General features: G+C 42.4%; 1 protein-coding gene across 1 annotated transcript; it reads left to right on the forward strand.

Moving 5' to 3' along the window:
* Window positions 1–275: 275 nt before the first annotated feature.
* Window positions 276–17,941, forward strand: SNX3 (sorting nexin 3). The gene is given in 5 exon segments (XM_065681107.1): window positions 276–592; window positions 13,316–13,411; window positions 13,784–13,908; window positions 17,269–17,340; window positions 17,342–17,941. Coding segments are annotated over 5 exon segments (477 nt in total). The 5' UTR covers window positions 276–430; the 3' UTR covers window positions 17,364–17,941.
* Window positions 17,942–21,333: the final 3,392 nt, after the last annotated feature.

Genomic DNA, 21,333 nt, shown 5'->3' on the forward strand with positions numbered 1-21,333 from the left:
CTTCCCCGGATGCGAAGGAGGTTTGCTGCTGACCCCAAGGCGGAGGAAACCTCCGCGACACTCCGCACCACCCCATGGAGCCCCTCCTGCAGCGGAACCGAGCCCCGCAGCCCGCGCCGGGCCCGCCAAGCCAGCTCCCTCAGGGCCGCACCTCTCCTCCCGCACGCCGGGATCTGTAGTTCGGTAGACGCACCGCCGTGCAGAGGGTAGCGAGCGTTGCGGAGCCTGAGGACTACAGCTCCCAGCACGCCTTGCGCGCGGGCGGTGGACGCATCCGCTGGCGGCGGCGGCGTGGGTGCGCGTTGCTGGGCAGTCAGCTGGCTGCGGGGCGATAAGAGGGCGGGCGGCGGGGGCGCTCGGGGCACGCTCGCTCGGTCCCTCACGTCCTGCCGCGCTCCTCTCGGCGGGGGGAGAAGGCACCCGCTCCGCCATGGCTGAGACGATCGCGGACACCCGGCGGCTGATCAGCAAGCCGCAGAACCTGAACGACGCCTACGGGCCGCCCAGCAACTTCCTGGAGATCGACGTGGGCAACCCGCAGACCGTGGGGGTGGGCCGCGGCCGCTTCACTACCTACGAGATCCGCGTCAAGGTGAGCGCCCGGCGCGGTGCGGAGGGTGGGAGGCAGCTGGGCGCTGCGGCAGGCCCAGGTTCTGCTTGCCGGGGGCCTGGGCGGGTGGCCGGGGGTGCCTGTCGGGCAGCTCCGTGGGGTCTGTGCCCGCTTCTCCTGCGGCCGGGCCCCGGGAGCGAGTCGAGAGCGAGGGAGGGAGAATGCGGAGTCCGTGTGTCGGCGTTGGGCTCCAGCCGGCACTTACATAACCGGGACGGTTGTCCGCGGGGCCGGGGCGGCGGTGACGGGCTGCCGCCGTCGTGTCCTTCAGGCCCGTTTGACAGCTGGTGCGGTGGGTACCACTGGGGAGGTGATGGCTGAGCGGCAGCGGGCTTCATTCTCAGCATGAGAGCAGGGCCCAGCTTCTGCAGGCGGCTGGAGCTGGCAACTCTGGCGCTCTGGTGGTAGCGAAGGCAGTGCACTTCGGCTGAAATAACCAAAGGACAAGTGTTCTTTCGGCTCCACTGTGCGCAACTGTCAGTAAACTGAAATATTGGTGTACTGTGAGCAATCTGACTCTTAAGTAAATAGAAGAGGGCGAACTCTCAGCTATCTGAGGTGTAGTAATATGGGTGGATCTGCCCTGAGAACAAGGTCAAGTTCAGGATTTCAGCAGCCTCAAAAACCTGTAGAGAATGTGTAAATAAGTCTAGTGGGCACATGTGCTTAGTCAGAGCTAGCTGAAGTGATAAGGTGGGTGTGTTTAGGGAGGCCTTCCCATTTGCTTTTGTACCTGAAATATAAATTGAGTGCCAAATAAATAAGGCTATTTCTCATGTGCTGTCAAATTTTTCTTAGTGGCACTGGACTCCTTCCTAGCTGGAAGGGCAGTGTTCACTAGCATGCCCCAAAGGCTAATAGTCTTAAGCTTGAGAAAAGCTATGTGGAGTAATAAGGTCTCTCTTATTTCATAAACAGGGCCTGCAGGAGTGGACAGTGAAATGCAGTATCTATGGCACTGGTCCTTGCCTGTGCTAGTAGGGACTTGAGGCAGGACATCCTTTTAGTCTGTGCTTCCAGGGATGAGTTGAAAGATGACCTCTTTTTTTTGTACCTTGTGGTTTAGTCTACTACCTTGTGATTGAGTCTACTACCTTGTGTAGCTTTACTCTTTTGCAGCTCATTGAACATGGGCAGTTATTACAGGCAGTAATAGAGGAGGAAGAAGCCTCATCGACTGTCTGTGCCTATTTTTGCAGTAGGGGTTCTTTTTTCACACAAAATGCACATGCTTTCATGGCAGGGAAGGCTTCAGCTGAGGGCTGCTGCCCTGGTCTCTTAAAGTCTTCAGACAAGACTAAAACCCTGTGTGGATTTTCTGGTCAAAGTTCTCAGCTTAGTGTAACTTTACTTAAAAAAGCAACATCATTTGGTATCTAAAGCTATGACGGAGGATACTTATTTCATTCTGACACTCCTAAATTGCCATGTCCCCTGGCTATTACTATGTTTCACGATGTGCTCATAAGGTGGGAAGAATAAACTTAAACAACTGTAACCTGTGTTTGGCCTCTGTGTGAGGACAAACTCGAACTTGCGCACTTGTGTTTCATTATACTGCAGTAGCAGCCCACTTTGCAGAAAGGTGTAGCTCTACCTTGTTTGGAAAGTATTTGTGCCTTAAGTTCCTGATGATGTTCCTTTTCGTGAGATTGAGCATTTGGAATTGCTGGATGTAGGTAAGAGGATACAAAAGGGACATAGCTGTAATATGGCCTTGGGAATGAGACCAAATTTACTGGGTTTAAAATATTTTTTTTTCTTTTCCCCTGCCCCCAAAATCCCCAACTGAGGTTCTTCAGCAGGAAAGCGGGTTCTGAGACAGATTAGTATTAGCCCATCTGCTGTTTGGGTAGAAAATTCTGGTTCCTGTTGTAATGAAGACCTAGAAGTGACTTGAACAAACATATGCTGTGATAGTACTGTGACCTTCCTCTGTTCTTCCTCCCATCCTGACTATTATATAAACATTGCTTCCTCCCACTCCTTACTTGCACCTCTGCATGTCTGTATACAGGACTGCTTCTGATACATGATCATTCCCTTTCCAGCTGTGTGCTACTTTTGCACAGGGTGCATCCATGCTGTATACATTCACAGCTGTCATGAACTGTAAATTGAGTTTTATGTCTCTGTGTGCTTGGAAGGCTACAGAGCAGGTAATACAAGTCATGCAGAATTGCGTTCACTGTCTAAACTTGTATCAATTAACTGCTTCTTGCAGAGCATAGACCATGTTCCTAATAACATAAGCTTCGGTATGGGAGAAGAGTTAGAACTTGAATTGCTATAGTATTTTATTTTTAAAAGGTAGGTTTGTAACTTTAAGCTGTTTGTTGGCGCAGGGTGGGCATCAGCCACCAGCCGGCCTCTGTGGTTTGAAGACTGCTTGTGTTCACAGAAAGTAGCAGCTGACACTTGCTGTGTCGCACAGTGGTGCTAGTAGTGGCAGCAGTACAAACCTGAGATGGAGTGAGTTACCTGTGCTGTATCTGGAAAACTATTTCTTCAACTAACATCGACATTAAAATGTTTAGGAGTGCAGAAATGGACAGTTTACCTGCTGCCAAGTTCTGGTGAAAGCTACTGGGCAGGCTCATGCTATGGCTGGAAATCATGCTAAGCCAGAAACATTGTCAGAGAGGACACAGATTTAAGTTTGAATTAAAGCAATTAGACTTGCACCATTGCCATGGTGTTTACAAACTTGGTGTAAGGGTAATTCTGTATTGCTTTGTCTGAGTCTCAAAGCTTAACTTTTTTGGAGAGAGACTGAGCTTGCTAGCAGACACTTGAACTGATGTCGGATAACTAGTATCTTGCAAAAAGTACTTGTGTGAAATACTGCAGAGCCCCCCCGCCCCAAGCTTTTATTTGCAAGCTTTCTGCTGGTATTACAGCTGAAGCATATCTGTTGCCTGGAAAGCCACAAGTGGAACAACCTCATGCTATAATTCTTATATTGCTGTACTCATCAGCTTCTGGTGGAAGTTGGAAAGCTTAATGGGGAACTTAAAAGTTTTGGGTAGACTGCTCAGCAGTATACTACTAGATAAGTGAGTCAGTTGTATTGCAGTACTTATGAAAAACCTTACTGTTTCCTAGCATGTGTATCTGCGCAGGTCAGTGGGATGGCTGTGCACTGTGGTAAATGCATGGTACTTTCACAAGCAGTTAGGCTCAGAGTGCTGCAGGTAGAACCTATACAGCACTTCCAGTGAGGCAGCTTACTTCACAGAAGGTCAGTTGGTCAAAGTATTGACTTTCTGAGCCTGGAGTTGCATTAAATAACATACTGTTCTTGGCAGACTGGACAAGGTGATGACAGAAAGCTCTCCACTGTAGCAACCAGTATAAGACAGTGTGGTGGTATGCCACTGCAGTGCAGCTTGGCAGTGAAAGTCAAATATCTTGTTCAGTAATGGTAAATGCCATCCTTCAGTGCTAAAATCGGAAATCTGAGTGGATCATGTTCTTGACAGGGTGCTAGAGAATTTGCTCTCTATCAGCAGCATTAGGCAGTGAGTTTGCATCATTTGAAGGTATTTTTTGTGTGAAGGCTTAGTGAGCTAAGAAAGAGAACAAAGCAATAGGGTATAAAGCTCCAAGTGCTTTTTCTAGTGAAATAAAACTTGATATAGTAGTAATCTAATCTAAAGGTGTATAGATGGTCACAGTATGGTGACTGCAGTGGTCCCAACTAACATAATCAACTAGATGGCCTGCCAAAGTAATACAGCAAACTACTTTGCTGCCATTGCCTCTTGAAAGGTGTGAACCAACAGTTAACTTTTCAGCGTAAATACCCTTACATGCCATATGCTGCTTCGTGGGAGTCTTTAGCTGTTCACTCGGGAACCATCACCAGAGGGGTAGTGGTTCCCTTCTACTTGTTACACATTTTCAGGGTGGGCTTTTGCTTGTCAACATAGGCATGTGAATACTTGATAATGTTTATAGGCTGTCAGCAAGGCCTCTCTCTGCTTTCCAAGAAGCAAATGTAGAACAAATGGCAGTTGTTACATTATCATCCTACAGCATGTCTGCAGTCCTCAATCCAGTTATCACCTGACTTCTACTGTACTTAAGACGTAGTTTTCCTGGTAACTGGGTCAATGGGAATGTCTTCGCTCAAACAGATTCTGTGCAGCAGCTTCAGTTGCTAAATCCTTTAAGGAGACAAGCTTTACAAGCTAACTCTGATCCCAGCAATTGGTGACATACTTCAGAGCCATACAGCCACTGTAAAAGCAGTACCATAGGAGGTAAGCACATTGGTTAGAATACTGTCAACAAAGCATACAGATACCCAGGAACTTGCTGCATCTGGGAAAAATATCCCTTTGTTCACACTTATGTTACTGCTTCTACAGAAGTAAAAGTGACTTCTGTGCTGCCTGTATTAGTTGGGTTTGTCAATTAGACTAAAAGGTTAAATTATCTGTTGGTGGGTTAGTGAGAGCTTGCAGAGAAGTCATTAATAGTCAAACTGGCAGCTAGAATTATAATAAAATACCTGCTACAGGAGCTGCTACTCCAAGTAGTTAAATAATTCTTTTTAGTCAAACCAAAGTTAACAAAAAGCCTTTGTCTTAATTCTGTTCTTTTATACTGAATTGCCTCTCATCAGTGTGATTAAATTTGACACTGAGGCACACCTTAGCTTCCTGGGGTCCCACAGCTCAGTGGCTTGTCTTGAGCTATAGAAGGGTAATGCCTTGCTGTTGTGCTTCCAAATGTGAAATGCATCACTTGAGTGGTGCCAGTCCTCTTGAAGGCAGCAGTCACTTCTCCTATCTCTTCTGCAGAGAGACTTCTGTAGACCTGCAGAGATGTTTGACCGTGTGGACCCAATGTGGGGAAGGAAATGAACACACAAGCTGTGAAGTGCCTGCATTGTTAAAAATAATGTTGGTCTCAAAGGATTGGGGAAGTATATCAAAGTACTGCTGAACTTGAGCTGCTTCTGAAAGTCTGTCCTCATCTTAACCCATTGTTTTCATGACCTGTCTTGGATACAGTACTTGCATTTCAGCATATTTACAGTAGTCAGACTCGAGTGACTGATTTGAGTTTGACTTCTGCAATCAAAGTCAAAGTAAGATGTTAAATGAACTGAAAGTTGCTCAGACAGCGCTTATGCCATGGCTTTGCAAAGTGGCATTCCTGATCTGGTGAATGTGCCTTTGAAATGCTGTCCTTGAACAGTGCCATCCGTATTTCCTATCCTTCGTGTGGTTAGCTGGGTTTGAAGTTGCAGGCTCTTCTCCCACCATGAGAAGAATCAAATCCGCTGGTACACATAGTTGACTTCAGCATTGTTCAGTTTCATAGTCAGTGAAGCTTGTGGTGCGGTAATGACTAAATACTGACTCAGTGTTGGATGTGTTTAGGGATGCATAATCAGCACTAATTCTTTCTCTGCTACTGCAAATCTTGCATCACACTGCAAGTCTAACTGTAGTTTAATTACTCTTCTAATACCCTATTCTAGACTGTGCTATCAGTTTTAGACTCCTCTTCAAAGGATAAAAATGCAGTGATTCAGGTGACTTTGTTCTACAGCCCACCTTAAACACTCACTGCACCAGTGAGCACAGAAAAAGATATTCAGAAAAGGATAGCTGGAAGGGTAACAACTTCCAGGACACTGACTAGAGAGACTGAAGTAGGGTGGCTTGGATGAAAGAAACTTCTGAAGCAAGGAGAGAGGATTTACAAGTCCATTGCATGTATTTACTCTGAGCAGCTGATTTTTCTGTAGAGTTTTTTTTTTTTTAAACTAGGTTCAGGAGCCTAGTCCAAAGGTACTGAACTGGTTTGGTGTTGATGCCTGCTACTGTGCAAATAAAATAGCCAAGTCTCTCAATAGTGCTTCATATTAGTATGTTAGTTTAACTGGTGACTTTGAGTCTATTTCTGCACATACTACATGACAATCAAGGCCCACATTGTAAGAGTGTGCTCTAGTACAGTGCTGAACAGACCAATCAAATGAACAATGACTGATCTTTATAGGACAGATGGCTGTGATCCAGGTAGGCATATGATGCCAAAGTATTTTGATACATTTTTATTGTTAGATGACTTGTCAAAAAAGTGTCAGCTTGAACTTCAGAGCGGTTGGGTCTCTACTCTTTCATCTGGGGAAATTAAATAATGGAGTGTAGGTGTGAGCTTCTAACTGTAGGGGAAGTATTTGCTTTAAAAAGCTTTTTTCACTTGGTAGTGCAATGCCAGTTGCACTACTGGAGGCTGTTTTAGCAAGTAAGTAATCTGAATACCTATGAAGCTATAGCACAGAGTGAAGGGTCTGAAGCTGCTGTTACAACTTCTTTTGATGTGAGAAGGATGGAGAAACCCTAACCTTCTGCTCAAGGTATAAAAAATGTTTTACTGACTGAAGACAGGTCCGTGGACATATTCCTTATGTGGTTACTTAAGAATGCAGGTCAAAGCTGCTGTCATGGGAGGATCTTCTGTGGTATGTGACAGTACAGTCTGTGTTGGCCACAAAGCCAGTCCTGAAAGTTTAGCTAATAGCTAGCATATAGCAGCTTTACTCTAAAATCCAAAGGTAAATGAAGCTGTATCTGAAGTGGTTTAAAGCCACCTCTGTACCCGGAAAGAATGCTTCAGAGACTACGGGCCTAAGCTGCAGCACCTGCCAAATGTGAAGATACACTACAAATTAAAGAATGTGAATGTTACTATTCCAATAAAAACTGGAAATATGAAGAGTCTTTTATTGTGTTCTTGGGTTTTATGGGTTTTTTTTTTTGTTTGGTTTCTTTTTTTGCTAATTAATGTGCCTACATCTGTGCCAGTTATCTCTTGTTTCTTACATGCTTATGAAGTGTAGGGATGCTGGACTGTCTCTAGCTCACAAAGCATGTTAAAATGTTTGTTCCTGATAAAAACTATCAATTGCAGCAATTTGCTGCAATTTGTTGGCCCCATTTGACTGTAGCTGGTATATGTCAGCTAATGATGCTAAAGCATCAACTTAATGTGACCCCTCTTCAGTCCTTCTCAATAAGGAATGAATGGTAGCATTGCAGTAGGCCAGAACAGAGCTTATGGCAATTACACTTTGCAATCATGTAAAAGTAGCAATCCCTTCTTTTTAAAAGGAGTATTTGGTATGCCAAAGGAAGCTTTGCCTTGCTAACCCTGAAATGGTTATCTAGAGTTACTAATTCTGTCTGGGTGTTGTAAAAGCCTATGCCTGAATGTGCCCTTCTTTAAGTAGGCTTCTGTTTTTACCTTTGGCTTCTAAGCATGAAACCCAAAGAATAAAGAATCCCTAAGCAATGTTTTTCTAGACTTAGCTCCACTTTGAGCTGTTTGACCATGGCACACCATAATTCAGCTCTTCATGATGATGGTGAACTTTGGATCAGATGATGATAGATGCTGCTTACCCAACACCCAGACCACCCCTACACTAATTTTCATAGAGGAGCTCTAGGCTCAAGGCATTTGACTTGGCAAAAGTTAACTCTTGTCTAAAAACTAATAGTCTTTGTGTTGGAATTAGTATTTTGCTGCTTTAGTCTTCAAGCTGGGAAGCATCCTAGCTCCATGTCTCAGGGCTTTGGAATGGGAAGCTCTACAGTTCCTGGTATAGCTTAGGTCAGCACTGTTTAAAACTGGGTTGTATACAAATGGTGAGATTTTTCAGTGTTCTGTTAGTTTCAGATTTTTTGCCTGTAATATACTCTCAGTAGACCTGGAGGTCAGTTAGATGAAAGGGGAGGTAGAATTCTGCTTTGATCAAAATGACTGTAACTTAAACAAGTAACAACCTCTTATCTGACCTTTTGCAGTGGGGAAAGGTTTTACTTCAGTGAACAGCAGAAAACTAAACTTCTAGCAACTGAGGTTTAAAGTATGCTTGCCTTCTTTATTGCTTTTTATAATTGTAGGAAATGGGGAGGTAGCTGCTTAGGTCAAGTTGGGAAGGAAACAAATCACTGGCAAGGTTTCTGCAATAACAGTGCACTGCTGGAACCAGTTTCTTGTACTAAAGGGCAGCAGGCTCTTGTGTTAAGAAAACTATACTTTTCTATCCTTCCTGAATGCTTCTTTCTGTAATAGCCCAGAGCTCTTACTGGCTGTCTGTAAGTGTAGCTGAAGGGTGTAGTCTCTTGACAGATTACAGCTTCTATGAAGAGACAGTAAGAAGCTTGGATTTAGCTTCTGAGAGTCAAGGACACAAAACTCTATCAGAAGTGAGCCGAGTGCTTTCTTTCACTATTTTAATGGAAATAGAGATGTATCGAGGCTACCATAACCTACTTGAAAAGACAACATCAAAGTAGGTACTGTGGCAACTGCAGCTTTATTCTCTGTTAGGAGTGGGAGACATGGGCAATGCAGGGCTGCTGCTGAATGTCTCATTGGCAGATGAGGAAATGAATCAAATTCACCACAAACTGTCCTGGACAGCTAGTACTATAGAGCTTCTGCAGCTGTGGGGTGGACTGGGCTGCCATGACATTCAGAGTCAGCCTTGTGGAGTGTCAGCATGTCCTCTGAAGGAATCCAAATGCAATTGGCTTTCAATTTATGTCTGGAAACAAATTTGTAGGAGCAAGTCTGGCTATTTGCAAGGCTTTTTCCACGCACCAGATAAATTGATCTAGTCTAGATAACAGAATACTTAAAACTTCTTAGAGTTATGAGGTAATATATTTAAAGTACTCTAGCTTTCCTCCTGCGGTTAAGGTAACTCATATACCAGAATGGCTGCACTGGGGAGGTGTGTATCTGAAGCTGAATGGGCAGTATTTGACTAGTACTCTAACTAGTTGAATTCTGCCTGTAAAAGTCTCTTCACTTTTGTATATATATAAACAATTCTGGGACTTCTGACTGGGCACAGCTCAGGGATAGACTAAAGCAACAGCTAGAAAACTTACCTGGTTATCCAGATTACTGCCTTAGGACTGTCATTTGCTTCTGAGGTGTACTGGGGACCTCCTGAGCTTAGAGTTGGACTTGTAGCTTGAATATGTTATGACATAAATGTAACTGAAGAAACATGCTTGCTGTGAATACAGGTTTTGCCCTGAAATCTGTGAGCAGGCAACCACTGCTTCCCATTAGCAGTTTGATGAACACTAACCAAATGCAGAAACTCATTTGGCATCTGAATGGAAGAATGTAGGAGTGACTTAAGGGTCTGGGTTTGTCATCTGCTGTTTAACTGTGTAATTGGCACTAGTTCTGACAATGTTTATTTCAGTGTACTAGCTTGGCCATTAACTCACCCAGCAGAATACAGACTGAAAGCCTAATGGGTGTCTGCATATGGTCTAATACAGCAACAGTGCTAGACAAGAATCTGTCTTGCCTTAATTCTGTGCTTAGGATTTGGGGCTATGTGGGACTTTATGGAGCTGATTTATTTGCCCTCCTAGAATAATGCTTTATCTGTAATAGAGTAGTGACTTTTGGTTGTCTGGCCTCTTGGGTAATGCATAATCCTATCAGGTTGAGGGCTTGCATTCAAACTGCTAAAAGGCATGATTTTGGACTAGGCAGTTGTTGAAAATGTTCTTAATAAAAAATTAGACTAATTATTACACTGTAGAAGAAGCAATTGCTGCAGTAATTATGCTAAATTTATCAAAGGAATGAGCTATGCTCCAGGGTCTGTGCCAAACTGGGTCATGAGTTTCATGACAGTAGGCTTTGCAGATCAGCAGGCCAGAAAGCCAGCACTGTAATGCTGAATGAGCATGGGGAGATGTGTTTGTGAAAATGAAACTAGCCTGACTTTAAGTTTTGTCCTCACTCTTATCTCTGTTCTAGCAGGCAAACAAAGCACTAACTGTTCAGAATAGCTACCAGCACCTTGGTGACTAAACAAAGATAACTCTCCACATAAACCGTGAAGCTGAGAATAACTCCTTTGATATCCTCTATGGTCTCGAAGTGACACTTCAATAGAAGCTGATGCCTTAGTATTGTTTCCCTCTACCAAATCCTTGCCCAGATAGCTCATGCTTCAGCAGCTCTCTGGCTTGTTTCATGAAAGCCATGTACCCATGATAGGTGGAGGCAATAGGACATGCAGAAGTCCTTCCTGCCAAAGGAAGAAGTGATCTGCTCAAGCAGGGTAATCATCCTCAGTGAGAAAGGCACATGCAGTAACCTCAGGTGTTAATATATTCTGAGTTTAAAATATGGAGCTAAGGTGTAAGTTAAGGAGTATAAACAGGACTATGAAATTGCTTTTTTTTTTTTTTTAATAGATCCTGCCTAATAGCTGTATCTGAAGAATGCAGCTCTTACCAGTACTATCTCCTAGAGGAAGGAGAATTGGTGTCGTTTCTGGCTTGTAAGAAACATGAGGTTTAGAAGTTTTAATTCATACCCAGAGTAAAGGACAGGGCACACACTTTCCTTTAACATGTAGTTCTCAAGTTGTGACTTGTAAGCCACTTAGTGTAATAGGAGCCTTCAGTTCAGACATTTCCAGTGCTTATGATCAAAACGAGATTTTTCAGCTGGAGGGGAAAGCAAGTACTCTGTCCTTTTCACCAGCTTGCTAGCTGGGCTAGCATGCCAAAAGTTTAAAAGGGAAATGTAGAAGGTATAACAAGCTCAGTTGGCACTTCTGCTCCCACATTATACTTGTAAGCCTGATATGTTGATTAGAGATTAACTTTAATAGACTTCATGCCCAGAAGCATGAAAAGAGTTCCTGAAGACCTGGGAACCCATTGCATTTAGCTGCTTTTATTCAGTTTTAATCCCTCTTGTAAGTAACTTGAGAAAGTAATATTTTTTGCAGGTGAGAGCCTATGTGTTAAATATGGTAAAGGACTTTATGTCGAAGATGCTGACAAAGAGTTGGTGTTGCAATGTGGAAGGCTGAACTTAGTTAAAAAGCCACTAGCTGAAATCAGAGAAAAATAATCCAGTACTTAACTTCTGGGAATCTCCTTCATGCACTCTGGGGGACCTAGCTTTATTCACTCTTGAGTGAGTATTCTTATCCTCAAGACAAGAGTGTTTCTTTATAAAGCCTGACTTTCTGACACAATAGTCTTAAGTGCAACTTCATTATTAGTCACTGGTACAATGAACAATGTTTTACCTTGGAAGGAGAGCAAAGATTTCATAACAAAATATTTTGTACTTTACCATTTAAGTGTGGACTAAATAGCATGTGAAAGTACACAGTTAACTCTTCAAGTACTTTTGCACTGTGACAACCAAAAACCTTGTTATTGGTTGGCAGTAATGCAGTGGCCCATGGTCATGGTCCTGCCTAGTGCAGGAGAGTGTCTCTGCAATTAAACCTGTTCTGAGCAGCCAGAAGTATCAGTCAATGAAAGCTTAAGCGTTAACGGTCTACAGATGATATTGTACAGAGATATCCACTCAAACTGTGACCAGAATATGAGATGGCTCATACCAACAAAAAATAAGTCTATAGCTGAAAATGGCTACTGTGGTTCTGCCAACAGGAAACCTGGGGATAACTGTAGTCCCATGTGAACATTGGCTCCCTAGGGTACTTCTCAGGAGTCTTATTTCGAGATGAAGACAGTGAATATGCAGTCTGATGACGGCAAGCTTTGGTCTGTTAACTGCTGGTTATGTATGACAGTTACAGACTTCTGGTCTTGCTTTTAGTAGGTCAGATGCCTACACACATTTTTGTAACACCCTAGCCAGTTTGATATCTTAATGTCATTTAAACTTCAGATTGTGGTCTTGGATCTTAGGATGACACCTCATCCTAATGGCATATGGGGATGTCATTAAGAGTGCATTCTCAATGTCTACTCTTAAAATAATGTGTAAGTTGGATTATAACAGTAGTATAACACTGCACCCCAAGAATGAGCAGAAGCAATATAGGCTCTCATGAGCTAGTGTAAGGACATGGACCAGGGTGCTTGTGTATTTAACATGGTATTGTGCAGCATTATAGCCTTGTGTCCATTTGACTCTTTCAAGGATATTAGAATTGAGTGCTGACTCCTAGCCATGTTCAGGAAAGTTCTGCCTAATCAAGCTCTGCTTGGTATAACTTTGTAACAAACCAGTGTGATCTCATCACCACTGGATGTTATGTTGCATCTCCACCTTACTGACATCTTTGGAGCTATTCAAACTTGGCAGCTTGTGCTGTCTTCAGCTTCATCTGTCCTGAATGGGTTCACTGTAGGACTTAAGAGTTTTGCTTTTGAAAATGTTGGAAGCCAAGGTGTATCAGGTAGCGGAAAAGTACAGGAAGCTTGGTTATGTTCCATGCTGATACCTGAAACACTCCCTTAAATGCAGTAAGAGGAGCCTGTGTGAATTGTGAAGACTTTCTCTTCCCCCTTCCAATTTCATGCATATATTGGCATTGGGAATTCAGTTCCTGAGACAGTAAGAATAGCACATGCTTGTGCAGCCTTAGGAACGTATCCTGAAGTGGCCAGCAAATCTGCTATTCTATTAGGTGATAGGGTGTCAAAATCCTAGTGATTAGGATGCCATATAAATGAGGCCTACAGTTAAGCAGTTTGAGGCACAACTTATTTGTGTAGCTTACAGAGCCGTATTGGTATTTCTGTATCTTGATTGTTTCTCAATACTGTTGTTGCTTAAGTAGAACTAATTTATAACTCAACAGCTTGCTTCTGCTTATCAGAACTTCTTATTTGTCTAATCAATATCTTATGTTCTTGTTCTCAGACAAATCTACCTATTTTCAAATTGAAAGAATCTACAGTCAGAAGAAGATACAGTGACTTTGAATGGCTAAGGAATGAACTAGAAAGAGAAAGCAAGGTGGGTAAAATGAAAGGTAAATAGAAGTCTTTATAGACATACAAAGAGTAGTGGTGGTAAAACATTATTATGTTATAAAGCATATATCAGAGCAGATATTGTGCTTGAAAATGTCTAGAACTAAAACACTGAAACTTAGTAAACCTCAGTTATACAATGCTAGCATCTGTTTAATGGCTTGGAGTTAATTGAGAGTTAAACTACTTTTAATTCAGCTTACATCTATGGGCAGATACTGTTCTTCTCTGGTCATGTCATCTTACTTCACTAGGGATGTGATTGAGTTGGGTCCTCTAGGAAGAGGAGGTGGCAGAGGAGGTGTATAAACTTGCTTACAGGCTGTGCTTAAGGAAGCTTTTCTAAATCTTTCAGGTTGTGGTACCACCTCTACCAGGAAAAGCTCTTCTCCGTCAGCTCCCCTTCCGAGGAGATGACGGCATATTTGATGATTCCTTTATAGAGGAAAGGAAGCAAGCTCTTGAACAATTCATAAACAAGTAAGTGTTTGTTCTAGTTACCTTGAGGCAACCCCAGAACTCTGCTCAGAAAAACTGAATTAAAACTGCTAGTCCTCTAACTAGGGTAGTTGCAACTAGGTCCAGAATGATAACTTTGACTAATCTTGCAATAGGACATGCTAACATTGCTCATCCAGTGTTCAGTTAGATATTGTAATGCTTACCTGAGCAGCTGTTGTTAATTTATGTAAATTACTAGTAAAATTATAGCATTCAAATAGTTCTACTTTTCATTTCTGAAAAGGTATCCTCCACTGGGTGAACAATGGAGCTTACAATGGGCTTACAGCAGTTTACTTTGATTGCAGATGTGAGGTTTTCTCAGCTTGTGTAATGATGCATATTTTCTCTAATCATCATGAGAATCTTTCTGAAGATGTAAAAACACTACCTGAGGTACGCACATACAGGGTTTGAAATAGACACTTTGGGTTTTGTCACTGCCTTTCAAAGGGTTAGCAGAAATTACAGTAACAGTCTCATGATTCTTTTTCTGCCATCTGACACTACTAACTGCCGTCTGCATATTGACCTGAAGAGCTGCCTTAGTCTCTTTAACAGTGTGGATCCAAACAGTGCGTAAAAAGGAATACTGTCAGTTAACCAGCTCTTCTAGTCTCCAGAGCAAATGCTCTTCAGACCAACTGGATTTGGGACTGCTCCCTTTTCAAAGTTCAAGCTTGTCAGTCCCATTCTGACATTGTTCAATAGTAATGATGTTTAAGAGGAGCAGAGGATGTTTGTGAGTTGAGCCATAATTCAGAAGAATCTGCTTGTCAGTTGTTAGTTCAGGCATGTGGTTTGGAGTTGCAAATGATGGTGACCCTGTGAAGTCTCTGAAATTTTCACATAGTTGCTCGTTGGCTCAATTTAGTGGTATTGTTAGTGGTTCTGAGCAGGTAAAATGCCTCAGGCTGCTCTTTGTTCACAGACAAGTGGAATGAATTTCCAAGGTATCTAGTTTTCCATTCACACTACATGAAGGCAGATGGAATGTGTTTTGGGGTTTATTTTTTAAGGCTGTACAATCAAAGCAGTCATGACTGTAAAATACAGCTTTTATCCGTGAAGGTTTAGGGTTCTACTTTAAATGCAGAAAGCTTTACTGAAAACTTGCTATGCTGAGTCGAGTAATATGTGGGGGAAGAGGTCCGTTCATGTTCTGAAGCAGTTGATAGTGAAACAGTCACCTTGGATGGAATCTCTGATAAACTCAGTATAGCTGACAGAAATGGAATGGCCAGTTTACTAGTATCACTTACTCAGTCCTACAGCAAGTAATACATTGATCTTGTGGAAGTATAAGACTTCTTGGTCAATTTTTCTTCCTTTGGAACAAAACCAGACTGTTAATGTACATATTGAGGTAGTGGCAGACTTAAGTACAGCTTAAGGCTCTTCAGGCACAATTCCCAGTTATTCAACCTCATCAATTTATTCCGATGGCATCAAGCAAACATCACTAAATTTCTGAGCCATGTAAAAGCTTTAAGGCTTGGCTTCTATAAAGTACTGAGTACTAGTGAACTTAAATGTGAATATAATTTGCATAATGCATGCATATTACTGCAATCTCAAAGATGGTCTTTTCTTCTAGAACTAGAGTCTCTCAGATAACTGTTATCACTGTGTCCGAAAAAGACCTGGCACTGGTGCCAGTTCTTGATATCCAGGAAGAGGGGTGGTGAGAGAAGCTTTGTCCCTCTAAATATAGAATCTAGAGGGACTATATCACAGCAGTGCAGCTTGAGTCAGCTCTTTTGGGCCAGCCTGCGCTTTTCTGCCTGAATCTCACCTTGGGATACATGAATATTCTTGAAGTAGCAGCTGTTAAGTGAGTGTCACCTTAGTGAAAAATACTGAGGAAAAGCCAGTGCAGAGCAAGATACCCATGTGAAGCCAAGAGCTGAATCTGAGGGATCAGCTGTAGTCTTGCCATTCAGCCACCAATTTGCAAGACTTCCTGAACAGGAGAATGAATATGCTGCTGCCTCATCTTCTCCTGTGTCATTTTTCCTTAAAGTTCAAGCAGCTGCAGTCTGATGGGGGTAAGAAACTCAAACTAGTTATTCCAGACTGTCTTCCTTGTAAACTAATGCTTGAGATTGTTGCTGGTTTATTAGAACCTGGCAACATTGAGAGGCTTTATGACTGCACTTGAAATAATCTTAGTGCTGAATAGGACAGCTCAGCTTCTTCAAAGGACACAATGACAAGTGAGCAGTGACAAATTAATCTGTCCAGTGATGAAGTAAGCGCTGATATAGCTACATCTGGAGAAGATGCACCAAAGTGCTTGAAAGTACTGATGCTGAGCCACGGGAGTTGACAATGTATTACATGTGTTCAACTAGATAGATATAACGTCCATTTAGAGTACAAATGTTCTGACAGATATGGGGGCCTTAAGGCTGACATAAGCTGCTCTAGGAAGGATGAGAGGCTCTGTGTCTTCAAGGAAGAAGCCTGTCTTGATTGTCCAAACTGGATGTAACTTTTTTGACACCAGGCTGTTTTAGGTTTTAAGTGATCAATTTCCAGGGATTCTGGTTCTCTTGGATTTTTAGCTACACAGAAGGCTTCATTGCATTTTAAGGGTTTAAATGTATACCTTTTGGGTGTCTTCTGAGCTTTGGAGTGTCTTCTAATTCAGTTTCAGCTGCTTTACTGCTAAAAGGATGGTGGCTGAGTCTTTATGTGGAGCAAACCTAAATCTGCAGTAGAGATTCTGGTCTCTTCTAGCACAGACGAGCTCTATGTCTCTTATGTCTCCTATCTAAAGATACCTCCAATAAACAGAGTGGCCAATACCTTCTGGCCGTGCATCTGTGCTGCTTGCACATGCAGACATGGGCCAGTGACCATGGTAAGACCCTGCTCTAAGCAGTGTGGGAGCCTTCAGAAGACCTTCACACCCCCTGGTGGAGTAAGTCTTTAACTCTGCCTGGGCTAACTGCTACTGAATTAGACTGAGACTGAGGGGTTAAGCAGCCTTTAGAAGGGTGTCCTGTGTCAAAGGCGTTAAGACCTGTAAAAATCTGCTTGGCTTGCTTAACTTTAGGCTTCTTAATGCTAAGATGATAGTCCTCTCATTTGCAGGTGACAGATGATGAAGTAACATGCTTCTAAGTGATCAAGAGGTACCTCTGGGTTCCTGTGGACTAATTTCATCTAGGAGAAAATGACAAGTCTTGCTGTTAGACATTATTCCAGTCACCAGTGGTGACCTGGAAGTGAGATCTGTGCCTAAGTGCAGAGCCATATATTACTGGTATAAAACCTTGCTAGCTGCAAGTAGGCTTGATTTGTTAGCACTAATGCTTGTGTTTTCCTCTCCAGGGTTGCAGGTCACCCACTGGCACAGAACGAGCGCTGTCTTCACATGTTCTTACAAGATGAAGTAATAGACAAAAACTACACACCATCCAAAATAAGACATACTTGAGTTCTGAAACTGTCTTCTCAAATATTAGTGGTTCTTATGCTTGGTTTTAAGAGGTTGTAGTTTGTCTTAGCATGCTGAGGATAAACAGGCACAAAGTCTCCACTAACATCAGTACACTGCTTGATCTTTGCATATGCTTTATAGCATTACACACTTGTCTTCTAGCTAAATCCCTCTGAATTCTCAATTTAAAAGTATTATACTACAAGACCATCCACCCCTTGCAATGTCTCACAAACCTTTCCACTCTTATTTGCAATGACTTACAATGTTTACTGACTTGGCCTTACTTGAACTCACAGTTGTAGTGTCACGTGTTCACTTGTATTTGACTAAATTGCTATGCTGTTTCTGAGGTAGTCATCTGTCTGAACCTGTGTAGAAAGACTGCTTTATTTCTGATACCCTGTATGAGAAACACTTATGCAAATGTCTTCAAGCTTATAAAACACTTTATACTGAAGTAATGAGGGAATTATCTTTATATTCTGTAAGAGGAAAAATCAAATTTATATACTAAAGTAACTTGTCTAAAGTTTTGAAATAAAAGAGAAAATGCACTTCAAATGTGTTGTCACTCTTGACCTTGAATGTGGGGTATCTCATGTTTTCTGAGGAGCATGGACTTGACTGTCAGTGAACTGATGTTTCAGCCTTGCTGCGATGTTCTTCTGCAGTGCACTCTTGTGTTACTAACAGACAGCACTAAATACCCTTAGATGCTTGCGCTTGCTGCTCAAGTGTTAAAGAACGTATAAAGATATTGAAGGCTGTTCCTGTGTTGTGGTGCCACAGCTGCAACCCTGCTTGTGATAGGCAGTCAGCAGATATATAGCTTCAATAAACTTCGGAAGGAGTAGTTTTCGTACCAGCTATGAGAGGCATCAATCTAGCTTCAACTAGCAAGCGGAAGTTAGACCATCCTACAGAGAAATTAATGTTGACATAACCTATGATACATTACAGCTTCATTCCTAGATTAAAGCAGCTCTCTACAAATACAGTTAGGGATGCGAAGTCATACAAGTATGCTGTAAGATGTGCTCATAGACCACTTCCCTGAGCATTAAAGGAATTGTAGAATTGTACTTGTATAGCCACCAGTGAAATGCAGGTGGTTCGTGCCTGAACTGCACCTTACAGGCAATACTGCTGAAGTCTTTTTCTCTTCACTAGATGCTTTTATGGCTGGAGATGTGCCTTAGTGCCTCCAAATGTGACAAGGGCATGACCTGCCCAGATGCTCATGAAATCAGATTCAAGAGTGTGCTAGTAGCAATCTCATCGAATATTTTGTGCTATTTGGTAACTGTACTTGTTGGCTTAGTTGTGGCTCTGCTGCTTTTTCCTTATAATACTTATCACTGTCAAGAACATTTACAGACTTGCTGGCAAAGTTACTAGTTTCCTTTCACTAAGACCATTAACCTCCTTTATGGCAATCTGGGTGTAAAAGATTGCACCAATACAACAGTGGTGGCTGACTGGATTATATGTAGTGCTAGTACCTAGCTACACTGAACAGCTGAATGCCCAAATAATTGCCCTTTCTCCCTCACACTAAACAAGGACTTTGAATCTCTCCAGCACTTCTATTCATGAAATCGGGGACCAGAACTGATAGAGCCCACTTGCAGCCTGAAACTGACTTGCTTTCCAAGAGGTTTTTGGTAATGTAAAATCACTGCTGAAATTCCATGTGCTGATTGAATTGCATGTAAAATTGAGTTACTCTTGGAAATGGGGAAGAAGCTCTAAATGCCTATCAAGTTTTATTGTTTAGGTTCAGATATATAGTAAGGTATTTTCTCAAATCTTTTCTGAGAGAAGCTTCATTCAGAAACCAAAGTAAATGCCCCATCTTCTCCCTGAAAGATGCCACAATCTTTATCATTTGCTGTGCAAAACACAAAAAGCCGAAGAGGGAAAAGCCGCATGCTTGATGGCAGAACATTGCTGTTTCTAAAGTGAGGACTTTTGTCAACCTCAGTGGTTAACACTGGGTGTCTGCACTGGACCCTGGGATTTTACCTGGCCTCCAGTCCTTCAAGATGAACTAAAGACCTTAATTCTAGTGTATTGTAACTGGTTCAGCTTCTGTGCTGTCTGCAGCACTGAGAGGAAAGCATGGTCTGAGGTTAGCTGTGCCTCAATCAAGGGGATCCCAGGTTGTGAGTCTGTTCTGTCGCAAGGGGTAGGACCTGCAGGTAAGAGGGTGAGATGTGCATTGCCCTGGCTACTTTGCATCTGGAAGAAAGCTAATACAGTGTTGCATCCTCTGGCCTGGGTGATCTAAGGACCGGGGCTACAGCATGCTGCAGAGGGTGTTATTGCTGCTCTGGGACAGCAGCATGAATCTTACTGAAATGACTGATGACTGTTCTGTCATGGGTTCTGCACAGCACTGGTCCAACTTATTTAACTCTTAAACTGAATTGTCACACAATGGAGAACCACAATTGATTTTTCTGCCCTGTCCAGTTCTTTTTACAAGTGCTCCATCCTAATTTGTATAGAAGATGTTTTCAAGCCCTGTAGTCTGTGCTTCATCTCACCTGACTCATCAAAAGACCAGTGTTGTATGCTTAATGGTCTGGCTGTCTTGGAAAGGGTAGGACATGAGCCCCAGCAGACTGCCAATGGAACAGAGCTGGGGTGAAAACTGACCTCTGAAGCGGGAGATTTTTGTATTTGGAGTCAGTGGAGCTAGGATTTCACTTGTGGTCTGTATTCCTTGACACTAAAAACCAATGAGCCGTTGATGTATGCTGTACACTTCCACCTGTCATTTTACTCTGTGTGGCTCATTGTCACCTGAAGGGTATGTTATATTTCCATTCTATTGCTAACTTGTTCTGTGCACTGGGAGCTGCTTACCTCTTCGGTGTGATGACACAAATGAACACTTTAGTAAAACCCCAGAATCTTTTTAATCAAAGCAGTCTTTTTGTACTCGTCACCCTTTGTTAGCTGTGCAATCCACCTATACTACAGATTGTAATAACACAAAGCAGAGGGCTTACTTATACTAGGTTAGACTTCTGATCTGCTTAGTATCGTGTCCTAGAAAAAGCTCTGTGTCAGCTCCTGAGAAGAAAACCTTGCAGAAGGTGTATTTGAATTACAGGAAGTGGCTGTATGCAGGATCTCAAAGTCCCTTGCCCCAAGGCAGGATCACCTAATCTGTTCCTTTAGTGTTTGTCTAACCTGCTTTTTAAAACCTCTGATGGTGGAGGCTCTGCAGCATCCAAGGCAATCCATTTTAGTAGAGAATATTTCTGTTCCCTGGCAAGTAGGGTACAGGGGAGGAAACTAATCCAGAAACAGAAGGACAATTGTTAAATGAACAGTGGAAAGTACTTTAAATTCAATATATTTTTATTCTTTGTAAATACAATGAGTACAACTTTTTAACTTCACAAATCAGTTAATCCACTTTGTACAGGAAAAGTTTTACTCATTCTATGATAGTCCAAGTGCTGATTTTTCTCAGTGCTAGTTCCTAATAACAACTCAAATTTTGAAAAGTACAGCAGCTATCTTTAAATGGTTTTTTCCTACATTTTTTTATACATCAAATAAGCAGCTTATAAAATGTCTGTGTGTGAGAGGGTGTAGGCGAACAAGGCGTCAAAATTAGAACCTGGAGTTTTCTAAAAAGGCATTGGAGACTTTTGGAAATTGTTAGCATTGTATCAGTCAACAACTTCATTTCTCCGAAATAAAATTCCTTCCATTGATTATTTTTCCTTAATAGTCATTTCTCTGCACATCTCATTGACAAAGAGTTTGGCCACCGTTGCCTTTGGTTTCAGCACTGTGCCAACGGGACAGCCAGCAGGTCACTGAAGCGGTCATCTCCATTGTATTTGGTTTTGCTGTTTTAGTCTTCCTTTCTTGACTTGTGTCTTTTCAGGTGTGTTTGCGAATGCGTGTCTCTGTGTGTGGAAGAAGGGAGG

The sequence above is a fragment of the Lathamus discolor genome, chromosome 5 (genome assembly GCF_037157495.1).
Source record: "Lathamus discolor isolate bLatDis1 chromosome 5, bLatDis1.hap1, whole genome shotgun sequence".
NCBI classification, from domain to species: domain Eukaryota; kingdom Metazoa; phylum Chordata; class Aves; order Psittaciformes; family Psittacidae; genus Lathamus; species Lathamus discolor.